Source organism: Oncorhynchus mykiss, chromosome 5, assembly GCF_057628025.1.
Source record: "Oncorhynchus mykiss isolate SJ-2025 chromosome 5, ASM5762802v1, whole genome shotgun sequence".
Lineage (NCBI taxonomy): Eukaryota > Metazoa > Chordata > Actinopteri > Salmoniformes > Salmonidae > Oncorhynchus > Oncorhynchus mykiss.
Window position 1 is genome coordinate 85,605,885 of NC_143026.1, and position 12,112 is coordinate 85,617,996.

General features: G+C 42.9%; 1 protein-coding gene across 1 annotated transcript; it reads right to left on the reverse strand.

The window, feature by feature from the left end:
• Window positions 1-44: 44 nt before the first annotated feature.
• On the reverse strand, window positions 45-11,913 carry slc25a24 (solute carrier family 25 member 24). The gene is made up of 10 exons (XM_021604565.3): window positions 11,410-11,913; window positions 10,005-10,131; window positions 9,806-9,893; window positions 8,775-8,886; window positions 3,926-4,084; window positions 3,499-3,651; window positions 3,196-3,303; window positions 2,838-3,005; window positions 2,446-2,596; window positions 45-932 (listed from the first exon to the last, which is right to left on the reverse strand). The coding sequence occupies exons 1-10, from the start codon at window positions 11,587-11,589 to the stop codon at window positions 751-753; spliced, it is 1,428 nt and encodes a 475-aa protein (XP_021460240.1). The 5' UTR covers window positions 11,590-11,913; the 3' UTR covers window positions 45-750.
• Between the last annotated feature and the right edge of the window lie 199 nt (window positions 11,914-12,112).

A 12,112-nucleotide genomic window follows, 5' to 3' on the forward strand; every position in this document is an offset into this window, starting at 1 on the left:
TGAATGAATGTGTGAAAGGCTTTAAAGAACGGACTCGGCACACCTTTGTATTAAAATATTGACTTTTTTATTGTAAAACAGGAGTATTTAATTTAACAAAACCTTGGAAAAAAGGCAAGACGAATTGGATGGATGGACAGGCCCACAGGTCCCATGCAGAGATCTGAACAAATCACACAATAAGGCACATACTCCTTTTTCATGGACCCAAGATGTGCAAAACAAAATTTGCATGACTCCTCCTTCCAACAAGACAGGAGCCATCTTCTATTTCACCCTGGCTCTCAAATTTAGAACACAACCCTAATTCCGCCAGAATATTTTGTATTTTATTTCTCCAGTAACTGACCGTGTCTAGTGCGTTACGTAAAAATAATAACATTATCTAAGGTTTGTGCATCTCAGGTGAAACATGTAAAAGGACCTCTGTATCTTTCTTTGGTAATGGAGTATACATGGGAAGCTTGGGTAAACTTGAAATACGTAAACCACTAGTGTTTGACTAATGAACATTCAGACTGCCTTGGAAAGTTTGTGTGCGTGGTTGTAATAAAAAAGGTCCCAGGACAATGGACTAACACCCTAGCAACAACTAGATTAAGTCCAGGCTTTGGTGGAACAGGTAAACAGTATTTTTGCATTTCGCAATTTACCCCAACAAATGTCACTGAAAATATGGAGGGAAATGGTATCAAATAATCTAACTGACACACATATGTGAACCCACACAAACTAATACAATACCACTCATCACTTAGAGATGCCCAGCCCAGTCCTCATGTACTCGTACACCACATAGCTGATACTGACAGCTGGGATGACTTTCATGAAGTTGGGCAGGATTCCACGATACAGTCCAAAGAATCCTTCTTTCTCCAAGATCTTTTTCACCAGATGGTTCATGGTCACCTGCTCTGAGCCTTCGATGGATGCTGAGAGAAAAGGGAAAGGCAGGGAGGAAATTAATTTGGTATTACCATGGACTAATTTGAATCGATCAACACCATTTCCTCTATAGATTGTAAAGAGTAATTGCTAAAGTTATATATTTTGAAGACTTCGGTTTCATGGATATAATTCAGTCAGTCATCTTGGCCATGATAATACATTGTGTTTGAGACCGGAGTGGGATTTGGCATTTCCCTCAACCTGGTCTCAGAGCATTTTTTATTATTCTGTACATAAATCCGAGACACTCAAATTAGTATGATATGTTTTGTCTGGTATGTATTCATTTGTGGATGTCCATCAAACATTTTGCATGATATGTTCCGAATTGCAATTCGTATGATATGTTCCGAATTTAAATTCGTACAATATGTTATGAATTCCAATTTCCTGTGGCTAACGCTAACGTTAGCTAGGCTAGTGGTTAGTGTTAAAGACGTCCGCACGCTTTCCAGCTGAAACTTTTCGGAAGTGTTTCTGCATATATTATGATGACATTTTTATGTTTTATACTAAGATAAAGGATTTTTCGGGCTGTTCGGGCACACCATTTTTTTTCCCAAAGCCAGCCAAAGTTCAGGAGCCGAAGTGTACACCACTTCGTCCGTCAAATGTAGGGATTCTTTGTCATTCAACGAGAGACGACTCGTTTTCATGCACATTTTTTCATTGAGAAATACTGCACCAATCGTCTTAGATGTAAAATTGCTCAACTAAGCAAAAACGTCATATTTCTTGAGTTATCTTAGATTTATTCTGTCTATTTTGAGGAGGTGTATACTGGCTACGGCGTCTTAAAATGGCCAAACAGTACTATTGCCACTTTGTTCTCATTTTTTTAAGCGAAGGTCTTTTAAGAGAGTATGCGAGCACACTTGTTTGATTCACCTAGCCGGGTAAGGTTAGTTGTTAGGTTAATAGGTTAGGGGAAGGTTAAAGGGTTAGGGTTAGCTAACATGCTAAGTAATTGTAAATTAGCTACAAGTATTTTTACTTGTAAGTTGCTAAACATGTCCATGATGAGATTCAAACATTCAACCTATGGGTTGCTAGATGTTTGCCTTATAAACCCATCCATCCATTCACCCCAACCAACCACCCTCCTTTTGTTTTTGTCTTAAGTAACCGTTGTCTTATGTAACCACACCATAAGAGCGTTGGTGTGTCAGTGTCTGGATTGAATCCCAGAGCTGACAATGTAAAAATCTGTTCTGCCCCTGAGCAAGGCAGTTAACCCACTGTTCCCTGGGCGCCGAAGACGTGGATATCGATTAAGGCAGCCCTCCGCACCTCTCTGATTCAGAGGGGTTGGGTTAAATGCGGAAGACACATTTCAGTTGAATGCATTCAGCTGTACAACTGACTAGGTATTCCCATTTACCTTACTATGTTACATCTAGTCTATAAGACCAGTCTGTTTCAATATGTGACAGTGTTGTAACACTTTGTACAGTCACAGGTTTGGGTTTTGAGTGATCTCTGAGATAGGACGGTTACCTGCTGCCTGCATCCTGGTTCGGATCAGAGCCAGGGGATAACTGGCCAGCTGGCCACAGGTGCTGGAGATGGTACCACAGGCCAACAGCACCAGGATCCCAGGATTGGCTGTGTCTTTGGCATAACGGGCCAGCCACGCATTCTTCAGACTCTGAGGTAAGAAGGGGTAGAGTAGAGCACAAAGAGAGTCAGGAATCATGATTAGGCCAAGAGATCACAATCACCTACATTTAGTGGTAAAACTGGGTCAACATCAAAAGTTTTTGCTGTATAACCAAAAACCAAAGAAGTACAACACAAAACAGCACACACATATCTGGAACCAGGCTATACCAATGACCTGTCCAAAACCTAAAAAACTGTTTTATCCAGTTAGAAATGTTTGGACACACCTCGTACACTGCCAGGTCTATCCCAGCATATGGAATGATGCCCAGGATGTTTGGAACGTAGCCCTTATAGAAGGCCTTCATGCCCTCCTTCTTCAGGATCTTCTTGGCACAGTCGAACATTCCTGAGTACTGTCCAGTCTTCCTCAGCGTAAGCCTAGTCTTCATTACCTAAAAGGACAAAGCAGAGAGACTTTAGCTGGTTATAAAACTACACAGAATATATTCTCTCTCTGCACTCCCCTCCTCTCTCATTCCTGCTCATGTTAATTCCCATTTATGTATCTCCTCTATCCTTCCCTTCTCTCTACTCCCCTCCACTTCATTCCCATCCCATTCCATTGCCCTCGCTTCCTCTCACCTCCATGGGATAGATGGCCGTCTGAGCCGTGGCCCCGGCCAGTGACCCAGCAATGAACCTCTCGTGGGTCTGGACCTTCCCTCCCTCTGACGACAGCATCTTCTTATACTGCCAAGAGGAACAGAGCCAACAAAGTGAAACTGTGCTGGTGGCCCAGAGACATACATACAGAATACAATTGCAGTAGACATAATGCCCGGTCTTGTGGTTACATGGTTAACCAGATAAGAAAAAAGTAAATTGAAATAGACCTGATCCACAGGTCTTAAAAACAACGAAGAGAGGCGGTTGATTGTTTCTCACCTGTTCGTAGGCCATGAACTTGATGGCTGTCTCAGGGGCGATCTTCAGGACATTGGTCCCGTTGCCCCTCCACAGGGAGCTGACGCCCCCCTCCTTTATCATCTGCTTGAAGCCCCCCACCAGACTGATCTTATTGGTCTTGGAGCCGTGCACCTGAGAAAGAGAAATCACAGATAATCAGGGTTAGGGGGGGGGGGGGCTTTGATATTTCAATTATTGTGGGGCCCCCCTCCTTAGCTCCCTGTAATTGGATCCCTGCAGGTAGGATCTCCCCATGTCATCCAAACATCACAACAAAGGTAAATTAATTTGATATGGTCCTGACATTTACTGTATACTGCATCTAACTTTACCAAGAAGGACATACACAATACATTTCTTGGACATATGATTAATAGAGTTAGGCATGTAGGCCCACAGTACATACCTGCATGAACACCTTCATCCTGTCCAGAGGGGCGGTGCCTGTACGAGAGACGGCCCCAGCCATGGCGCCGGCTGCCAGCTGTTTCCACCACACACCTGTTGTCTTCTCCTCCTCTGTGAACTCATCAGGGATGGTGAGGCTGTCCCCAATATCCAGAACCTATCACAATACACATGCACACTGTTAACGAATATAGCCAACATTTAGAAACACTGAGTTTGCCCCCAATAAAGTCTTAACACGAGTGTTCTTACGCAAGAAAACACGCACCCCCAATCAATACTATTGATTTCCAGGTCGAAGAAATAAGTAGTTCGGTCAAACAAAAAGTTAAAGTTAAATAAATTACCAGTAGCCTAAACAACATTGCAATTATACATCGCATAAAATGCATTAAAACTATAGAAGCGCGTGGCGTGGACCACGTTTAATTCTAGACCGACAACAACAGCACATCCATACTAAACTTGATTCGGTCCATTTTAGTTCAAAGTGTGCTGAAATATTCTAGTAAGGAATTCAAATATACTTGGGTCTGGGAGTAGCAAAGCGCATTTTTCGGAAAAGCGCAAAAAACCACATCGAAAGAGCGTCAAGCAGAACAAATGCTGATAACATTATGAATATTTTGATGAATGATGAGGCAATGGAGGCTCAATTATGAGCAGCATCATCAAAATCATCAGGGTGACCAACATGTAAAGGAGATGGGTCCTATTTGATAATATCTCACCAAGATCTTTAAGTCCCACTCACTAATTACGTCTGTCCTTCACCAGAGACCTGAACCCCACAACTGCAGCACTGCACAGCAACAAACCCTTTCACCTCCCAAGACCTGTGACATAAGACCAGAGGGGTATACTAGCACGATCAAATGAATTAGTCAGCTAACTTTGATGAACAACCAGAAATAACTATAGATTTTTCGGTTCAGTAAAAACCTAAACTTAGATAAGTGAGTAAAATTCAGAACATGTAGGAAAGTTAGCTAACTAAATCATTGACCCAGCTTTGTAGTATACCCCTCAGCACTGTCCAAACACCCTGACCAATTATAACGTCATGCCATCCTTGAACCTAATCCTACCAAACCCTTGATGTTTTACCTTGGCCTAATTCTCACTTTATGTAACATGGTGTGTCTCATGTGTATGTCTACATGCACACCACTGATACCAATTACAGCATGTTAGCTCAACAATGCAAAACACTCATTTAACAATATGGTACAATGGAAACAAATGTCCCATTTCAACAATTACATACCAGTATATTATTAGAGTGGTACAATTGTGGCATGTCATAGCAGATTGCTCCAATTTTTGAGGACAAAAATGTCCACCTTCAATGTAATGCAAATTCAATGCACCATTTTCAATACAACAATGAAAACAAAACTTAGAAGACAACTCTGGATGCAGTAATGAACATAATCAACAGATTCGCCACCAACAATATAAACAAACCAAAACAATATGTACATACTGACTTCCAGGACCAATACGATCACCTCAGTGCTCAGTGTTGGTAAAGACATATACTTTATCATGGACAAAACAAAGTATAAATTCAGTTTAAGTCCATTGTGACACCTGAGCTGATAGAGAACAGAGGAGTGATCTTACCGTAGAATTTGTAATTTAATAGGATCTCTATGGAACTTACCACCTCAATCTCCACCTCATAGATATTTCCATCATCCTCAAAATCAATATAGAACCATTTTTCTTTGGGATGCTGCAGCAGTGCCATGTCGCCCCAGCCCGAATCTGAGCCGTGATACTGATCCTGGTACTGGTCGGTCTGCCGATTCGGAGCCATGCAATAGCCAGTTGTATGTACTGGGCCAGCCAGTCAACGTCCCAGTGGCACTGTCGCCTACCTCCACCCCAATAACAACAAGATGGTCCTATCCCGCCCAGACTGACATCACATTGACTTCCTTACCCCCCACACCGTCCCAAGCCACTAACAAGCTAATCCCCTCCTAGGACAGCCTTAAATTAGCTCACCGTAGCCTAGTTTAGCTAAGTCATGCAGGTTTATTTAACCTCTCTCTCTTGGGTGGATGAATGGGCAGAGGATCCAAAGCTCTCCAGGATCAGGTTTGGAGAGCACTGTTGTAGGACATGAGGATATCAAAATATTCAGCAATAAAAACTGCACCCCCAGGTTGCACTGCCACATGACCTGTCAGTTTGTTGACTGTTCCTTCCTCTACTGTGACTGGCTGGTTCCCTCCACATCACTGCCTGTCTTTCATTCAGGAGACAATCCTCCCCTCTACATGAGTGTATAAACAGAAGACAAAGCCTATTACTTCACCTCTATCTCTCCTCCTCTCCCTCCTTTGCCTGTTTCTTGATTGACTCTTGACTCAGTCTGATCCCATTGACATAGTGAGGAACCATGTCATTACACAAGTCCTGGGACCTCTCCAGAACCAGCAGGAAAGGAACTCTAATTCACAACTCTCCCCTCTACTGTCTGTCAAACTGTTGTGAAGGGCAGACAGGGTACCGCAGCATTGCACTGTCCTTATGTAATGACAGTTTAAGTTACTGTATTCAAGCAAGTTTTGTTACAAGTTGTACAAGTTGAGCTTGTGCGCAAGGTGCAAAATTGTCACCACCAATCTTTTGATATGTGATTGTGATATAGTTGAGCTCATTTGTCAAGTGCTGACTACAACAGGTGTAGACTTTACCGTGAAATGCTTTCTTACGAGCCCTTTCCCAGCAATGCAGTTAAAAAGTAAGTAAGTTAGCAAATAAAAATAGAACAATTGTAACACAATAAATAATAATAAGGCTTTATACAAGGAGTACCGGTACCAAGTCAATGTGCCAGGGTATGAGGTAGTTGAGGTAATACGTACATGTAGGTAGGGGTAAAAGTGACTAGGTAATCAGGATACGTAATAAACAGAGTAGCAGCAGCGTATTTTAAGAGTTTGAAAGTGTGTGTATGTGTGTGGCGTCAATATGCATGTGTGAGTGTCTTTTGTGTGTGTGTGTGTGTGTGTTGGAGTGTCAGTGTAAGCATGTCTGACTGTGTGGGTAGAGTCCAGTGAGTGTACATTAGTCAGTGTAAGAGAGTCAGTGCAAAAAAGGGTCAAGGCAAATAGTCCAGGTAGCCATTTGATTAACTGTTCAGCAGTCTTTTGGCTTGGGGGTAGAAGCTGTTCAGGTGCATTTTGGTCCCACACTTGGCGCTCCGGTACCACTTGCCGTGCGGTAGCAAAGAGAACAGTCTATGGCTTGGGTGGCTGGGGTCTTTGACAATTTACCGGCTAGTATAGAGGTCCTGGATGGCAGGGAGCTCGGCCCCAATGATGTACTGGGCCATCCACACCACCCTCTGTAGCATCTTGCGATCAAGGGCGGTGCAGTTGTCATACCAAGCGGTGATGCAGCCGGGTCAAGATGCTGCTGTAGAACTTTTTAAGGATCTGAGGGGCCATGCCAAATATTTTCAACCTTCTGAAGGGGAAAAGGCACTGTCACGACTTCTTCACGACTGAGCTGGTGTGAGAAGACCATGTTAAGTCTTTAGTGATGTGGACACCGTGGAACTTGAAGCTCTCGACCAGCTCCAGTACAGGCCCACCGATGTTTCCTGTAGTCCACGATCAGCTCCTTTGTCTTGCTAACGTTGAGGGAGAGGTTGTTGTCCTGGCACCACACTGCCAGGCCTCTGACCTCCTCCCTGTAGGACTACCACCTTTGTGTCGTCAGCAAACTTAAAAAGGATGTTGGAGTCGTGCGTGGCCACACAGTCGTTGGTGAACAGGGAGTACAGGAGGGGACTAAGTACACACCCCTGAGGGGGCCCCGTGTTGAGGGTCAGCATGGCAGATGTGCTGTTCCCTACCCCCAACACCTGGGGCAGCCCGTCAGAAAGTTCAGGATCTAGTTGCAGAGGGATGTGTTGGAGCTTGGTAATGAGCTTGGAGGGGACTATGGTGTTGAACACTGAGCTGTAGTCAATGAACAGCATTCTCACATAGGTATTCCTCTTGTCCATGTGGGAGAGAGCAGTGTGGAGTGCAATATAGATTGCGTCATCTGTGGATCTGTTGGGGTGGCATGTGAATTAGAGTGGGCCCAGGGTGTCTGGGTTGATGGTGTTGATGTGTGCCATGAACAGTCTTTCAAAGCATTTCATGGTTACAGATGTGAGTGCTACGGGACGATAGTGGTTTAGGCAGGTTACCTTTGAGTTCTTGGTGGTCTTGCTTGAAACATGTTGGAATTACAGATTGGAACAAGGAGATGTTGAAAATGTCTGTGAAAACACTTGCCAGCTGGTCTGGGCATGCTCTGAGAATGCACCCTGATATTCTGTCTGGCCCAGCGGCCTTGCGAGTGTTAACTGTTTAAAATTCGTACTCACATCGGCCATGGAGAGCAAGATCAAACAGTCGTCCAGGACAGCAGGGGCTCCCATGCCTGGCTCAGTGTTGTTTGCCTCGATGCGAGCATAGAAGGCATTCAAGCTCGTCTGGGAGGTTTGCTTCACTGGGCAACTCACGGCTTCATTTCCCTTCGTAATTGTCTGCAAACCCTGACACATCCGAACAGCATCCGAGCCGGTGAAGTATAATTCTATCTAAGTCCTACATATTGACCGTTTCCATGTTTGATGGCTCGTCGGAGGTCGTAGCTGGTTTTCTTGCAAGTGTCCATGTCCCGTTCCTTGAAAGCGGCCCTACTGTTAACTCTGATGTATCAGGTTGTAGTGATGTGTAGGATAACTCAGCAAGTACACACTCCCAAACAGAGACAAACAAACTCAGTCACACAAACATGCAATATCTCTCTCACTCACTCACTCAGTCACTCACTGTGGAGTGCTTCCAATAGCGGATAATGTCCTGCAGGTTGGTGGCGGTGTTGAAGAGGAAGTGTTCCCTCCATTCATTCCAGTCCACAGTCATGGTTCCATCTACATCAATGCTGCAGCACAGAGAGACAGAAGGGTGACACTGTCATTGAGTCTGTACAATGGGGGAAAATAACTATAATGGTGCAGCAAATAGAGGACATTCAGGTATTGGTGGTGTATTTTGGATTAACTCCAACAAAGTGTAAGGAGAGTGAACATGTTTTATTTATTTTGCAGACTGCAAAACAACTAGTGGATTTAGGATAGAAAATGACCCTGATATTTCTCAGCTGCCATCTCAAATCCCAACCTGGTTTAACTCCTGACAAGTTCACGGCTGCCCTTCCACTGAGAGCAGACAGCAGCGACAGTAATCAATAAGTAAATTAAATTACTGATCCATGCTGTACTTTACTGAAGACCTTCTCTCCCTGTCTATTTCTATATCTCTTCTATCTTGCTTCATCTCTCTCTCTCCACTTATCTCTCCGGTATTTGTTAGACAAAAAGTGAGTCAGTCTATCTGAGTGCTTTGTTTATGGAAATTAACACTCTCTGTCATTCCCTGTCCTGTAGTAACTATTCTAACTCAACTATAATCTATTTAAAGAATATAATATTCATGCTATCAACACAGCCTAGAAACTACACATCAATGTAATGGCTATTTCCTGGTTTTCATTCTAGGTGTTTATCATCCACTCTCATCCCCAGTCAGGGGCTGTATTAATGTTATCAGCTCTACTGCAGGAGAGCTTAGCTGGGCTAGAATGCAGCCATGCAGAGGTCCCCACCCACCACAAGCAGAGGATAGTGAAAGTGCCAGGCCCAACATAAACATTTAATGACAGAACAACCACAGAGTAAGCTCAGATAACATGCGGGAGTTTATGTATTGTATCCTCAAAGTAAATATATGCCCAATGTGGGTTGTTTAACAGCTGATGCCACCATGACACCAGACAGTGAGATATATGACTGAGGGCCTACGTCTGAAGGATCTTCTCTGCCTCTTCCTTGCTGATGTCCATCCCCAGGTCGGCAAGGGACTGCTTTATCTCCATGTAGTCAATGCGTCCTGTAGGAAAAAACAATGCCATGAGATAAAATATTGAATAATTTACATTGAATCAAATAATTGACTGTATTTTAAGTATTGATATATTGTAGTGGGATTAGACTACTATACCATCATTGTTTTTATCCAGGCTCTTGAACGTCAGCAGCAGTTTCTTCTCATGTTCCTTCAGGTATTTGGAGAACTCATTGATGTCAAGACCCTCGTCGTTGTCCTGGTCTCCAGATGAAACTATTTTCTGGGAATAATAAAACAAAAACACATTTACAATCCACCCCCATTGTACATTTTCTTAGTGTAGACATTCCTAGCTTGAAATAATAATTGTAAAATCTCTCCAAAACCCTTACATGAAATACTTTCACTGGAGAGCGGCAGCTGGCTGTTCAACCTTTAGCTGGACTATTGTGCCACCTACTGTTTTCTTTATAGAGAACACTGAGGATTCATTGAATTTACAGGGATGCTGTACTGTAGACTGTAAGACCAAATCAATATAATGGGGTCAAAGTGCATTGGTGTGTTGCCTCACCCAGGGATGGGCTACCTGACTTTAAAATTATCTAATCTATATGTCAACTCAACTTCCATACAACAGGGGATATATTCATATCATTATAAGTATCAAGGATGAGCTGATGACCTTCGTGAATTCATGTTTTAGGGTTTGGGTTAAGTTGCCTTTCACTTTTCTGTGCAAACAGATAAATGAAAAGTCATATGCCTGTGACTGGGAGAGAACTAAGGAATGCAGGAATGCCATATTTTACCTTTAAAAGGTGTGTCCTTATCCTTAGTTGCAACGCAACAATAAAACCTTGCCTTTCCTGTTTCAACTTTTGAAGCTACAGGCAAAATTCTCTCTAATGATGCCCTATTCTTGCAGCTTTCAGATGGCACAGTAGGCTACCCGGTACTATATGACAGATCCAGGTGTTATCTATATGTATATGGAAATAAATATGGAAATGTTAAGCTACTGAGCTACTTATCAAGAACCAACATCCTCAGTCATATCTAGGGAAATTATGACATGGGATGCCCATGTGCAATGCTCTCTTTATGATATAAGATACGTGTAATACAGTGAATGGATTGTTTAATGGTAATCCTTTAAAGAGAGGTGAAGTACTGCAAGATATGCAGTACTTCACCTAAGCTACCTGCTGCCCCTAGTGGTTAGAGCAACTGTCGATGTGCCCTTGAGCAAAGGCACTTAACACTAATTGCTCCTGTAAGTCGCTCTGGATAAGAGTGTCTGCTAAATGACAAACAAATAATAGATTAGAATACATTTAATTTTGTATAGCTTAGTAAGTAAAACCTATCCATTGTCACTGGTTAAAATGCCACATTTGCTTGGCATCTGTCAACACTATTTGCCCATGGGAGGGGCTACAACCTTCATCTTGTGTAGATCTATAACTTGCTCTACACAATAATGTACTTTGACACTAAAATAACACGTTTTTTTCATATAGACAGTCTATCTGTTCACATGTAAAGCGCTATTTACTTGCGCGTCTCCTTTCCCGAAAGCAATGCCCAAAGCAGAGAGGCCCTCTTTGAGTTCTGCAACATCCACTTTTCCATCTTTGTTGGTATCTAATTTCTCAAATAATTCTTCATAAGTCTTCGGAGCGTCACTGGCACAATGTGAATCTGTAAACACGAGTTTTCTTACGACTTGATACATTATTGCAGTTATCCAAAATTCAAAGGATTCACTCGAAAAACTCGACAGGATAATGAATACAGGAGACCGCGGAGAAAAACTGGAAGATCAATTGCGTGCCACTGCCAACTGTGGTTTGGCCAGAGACGGAAGAGGAAGCGAGACATCTAACTCCCGCATTTTTTCTGGTTACATTACTGTCAATGAGCTAAGCGGACCCGACCCAGCTGCTATCGCATTGATGTCAGAAGGAGAACCACCCCGTTAAGCAGACCGGAACGGACATTTTTTTCAACGGTAAACGGCCTGAGTGACCCGTCTTCATTCTTCCACCATCTTTGGTTTGAGTGTCAAGAGGACTTCCGCGATTTTCAGCCTCGAATCGCAGTAAAATATGTGTCATAATTCAGTAGCATTCACTGATCAACAATAATTTATGTTAACAACTATATAACTACTTTCAGATAGAATAAATCCTGGAAGGGTAAGCTGTCTGGAAAAAAAAGGGTGGATTTTGAGACCTCTCATTTCATTTTGGATGGAC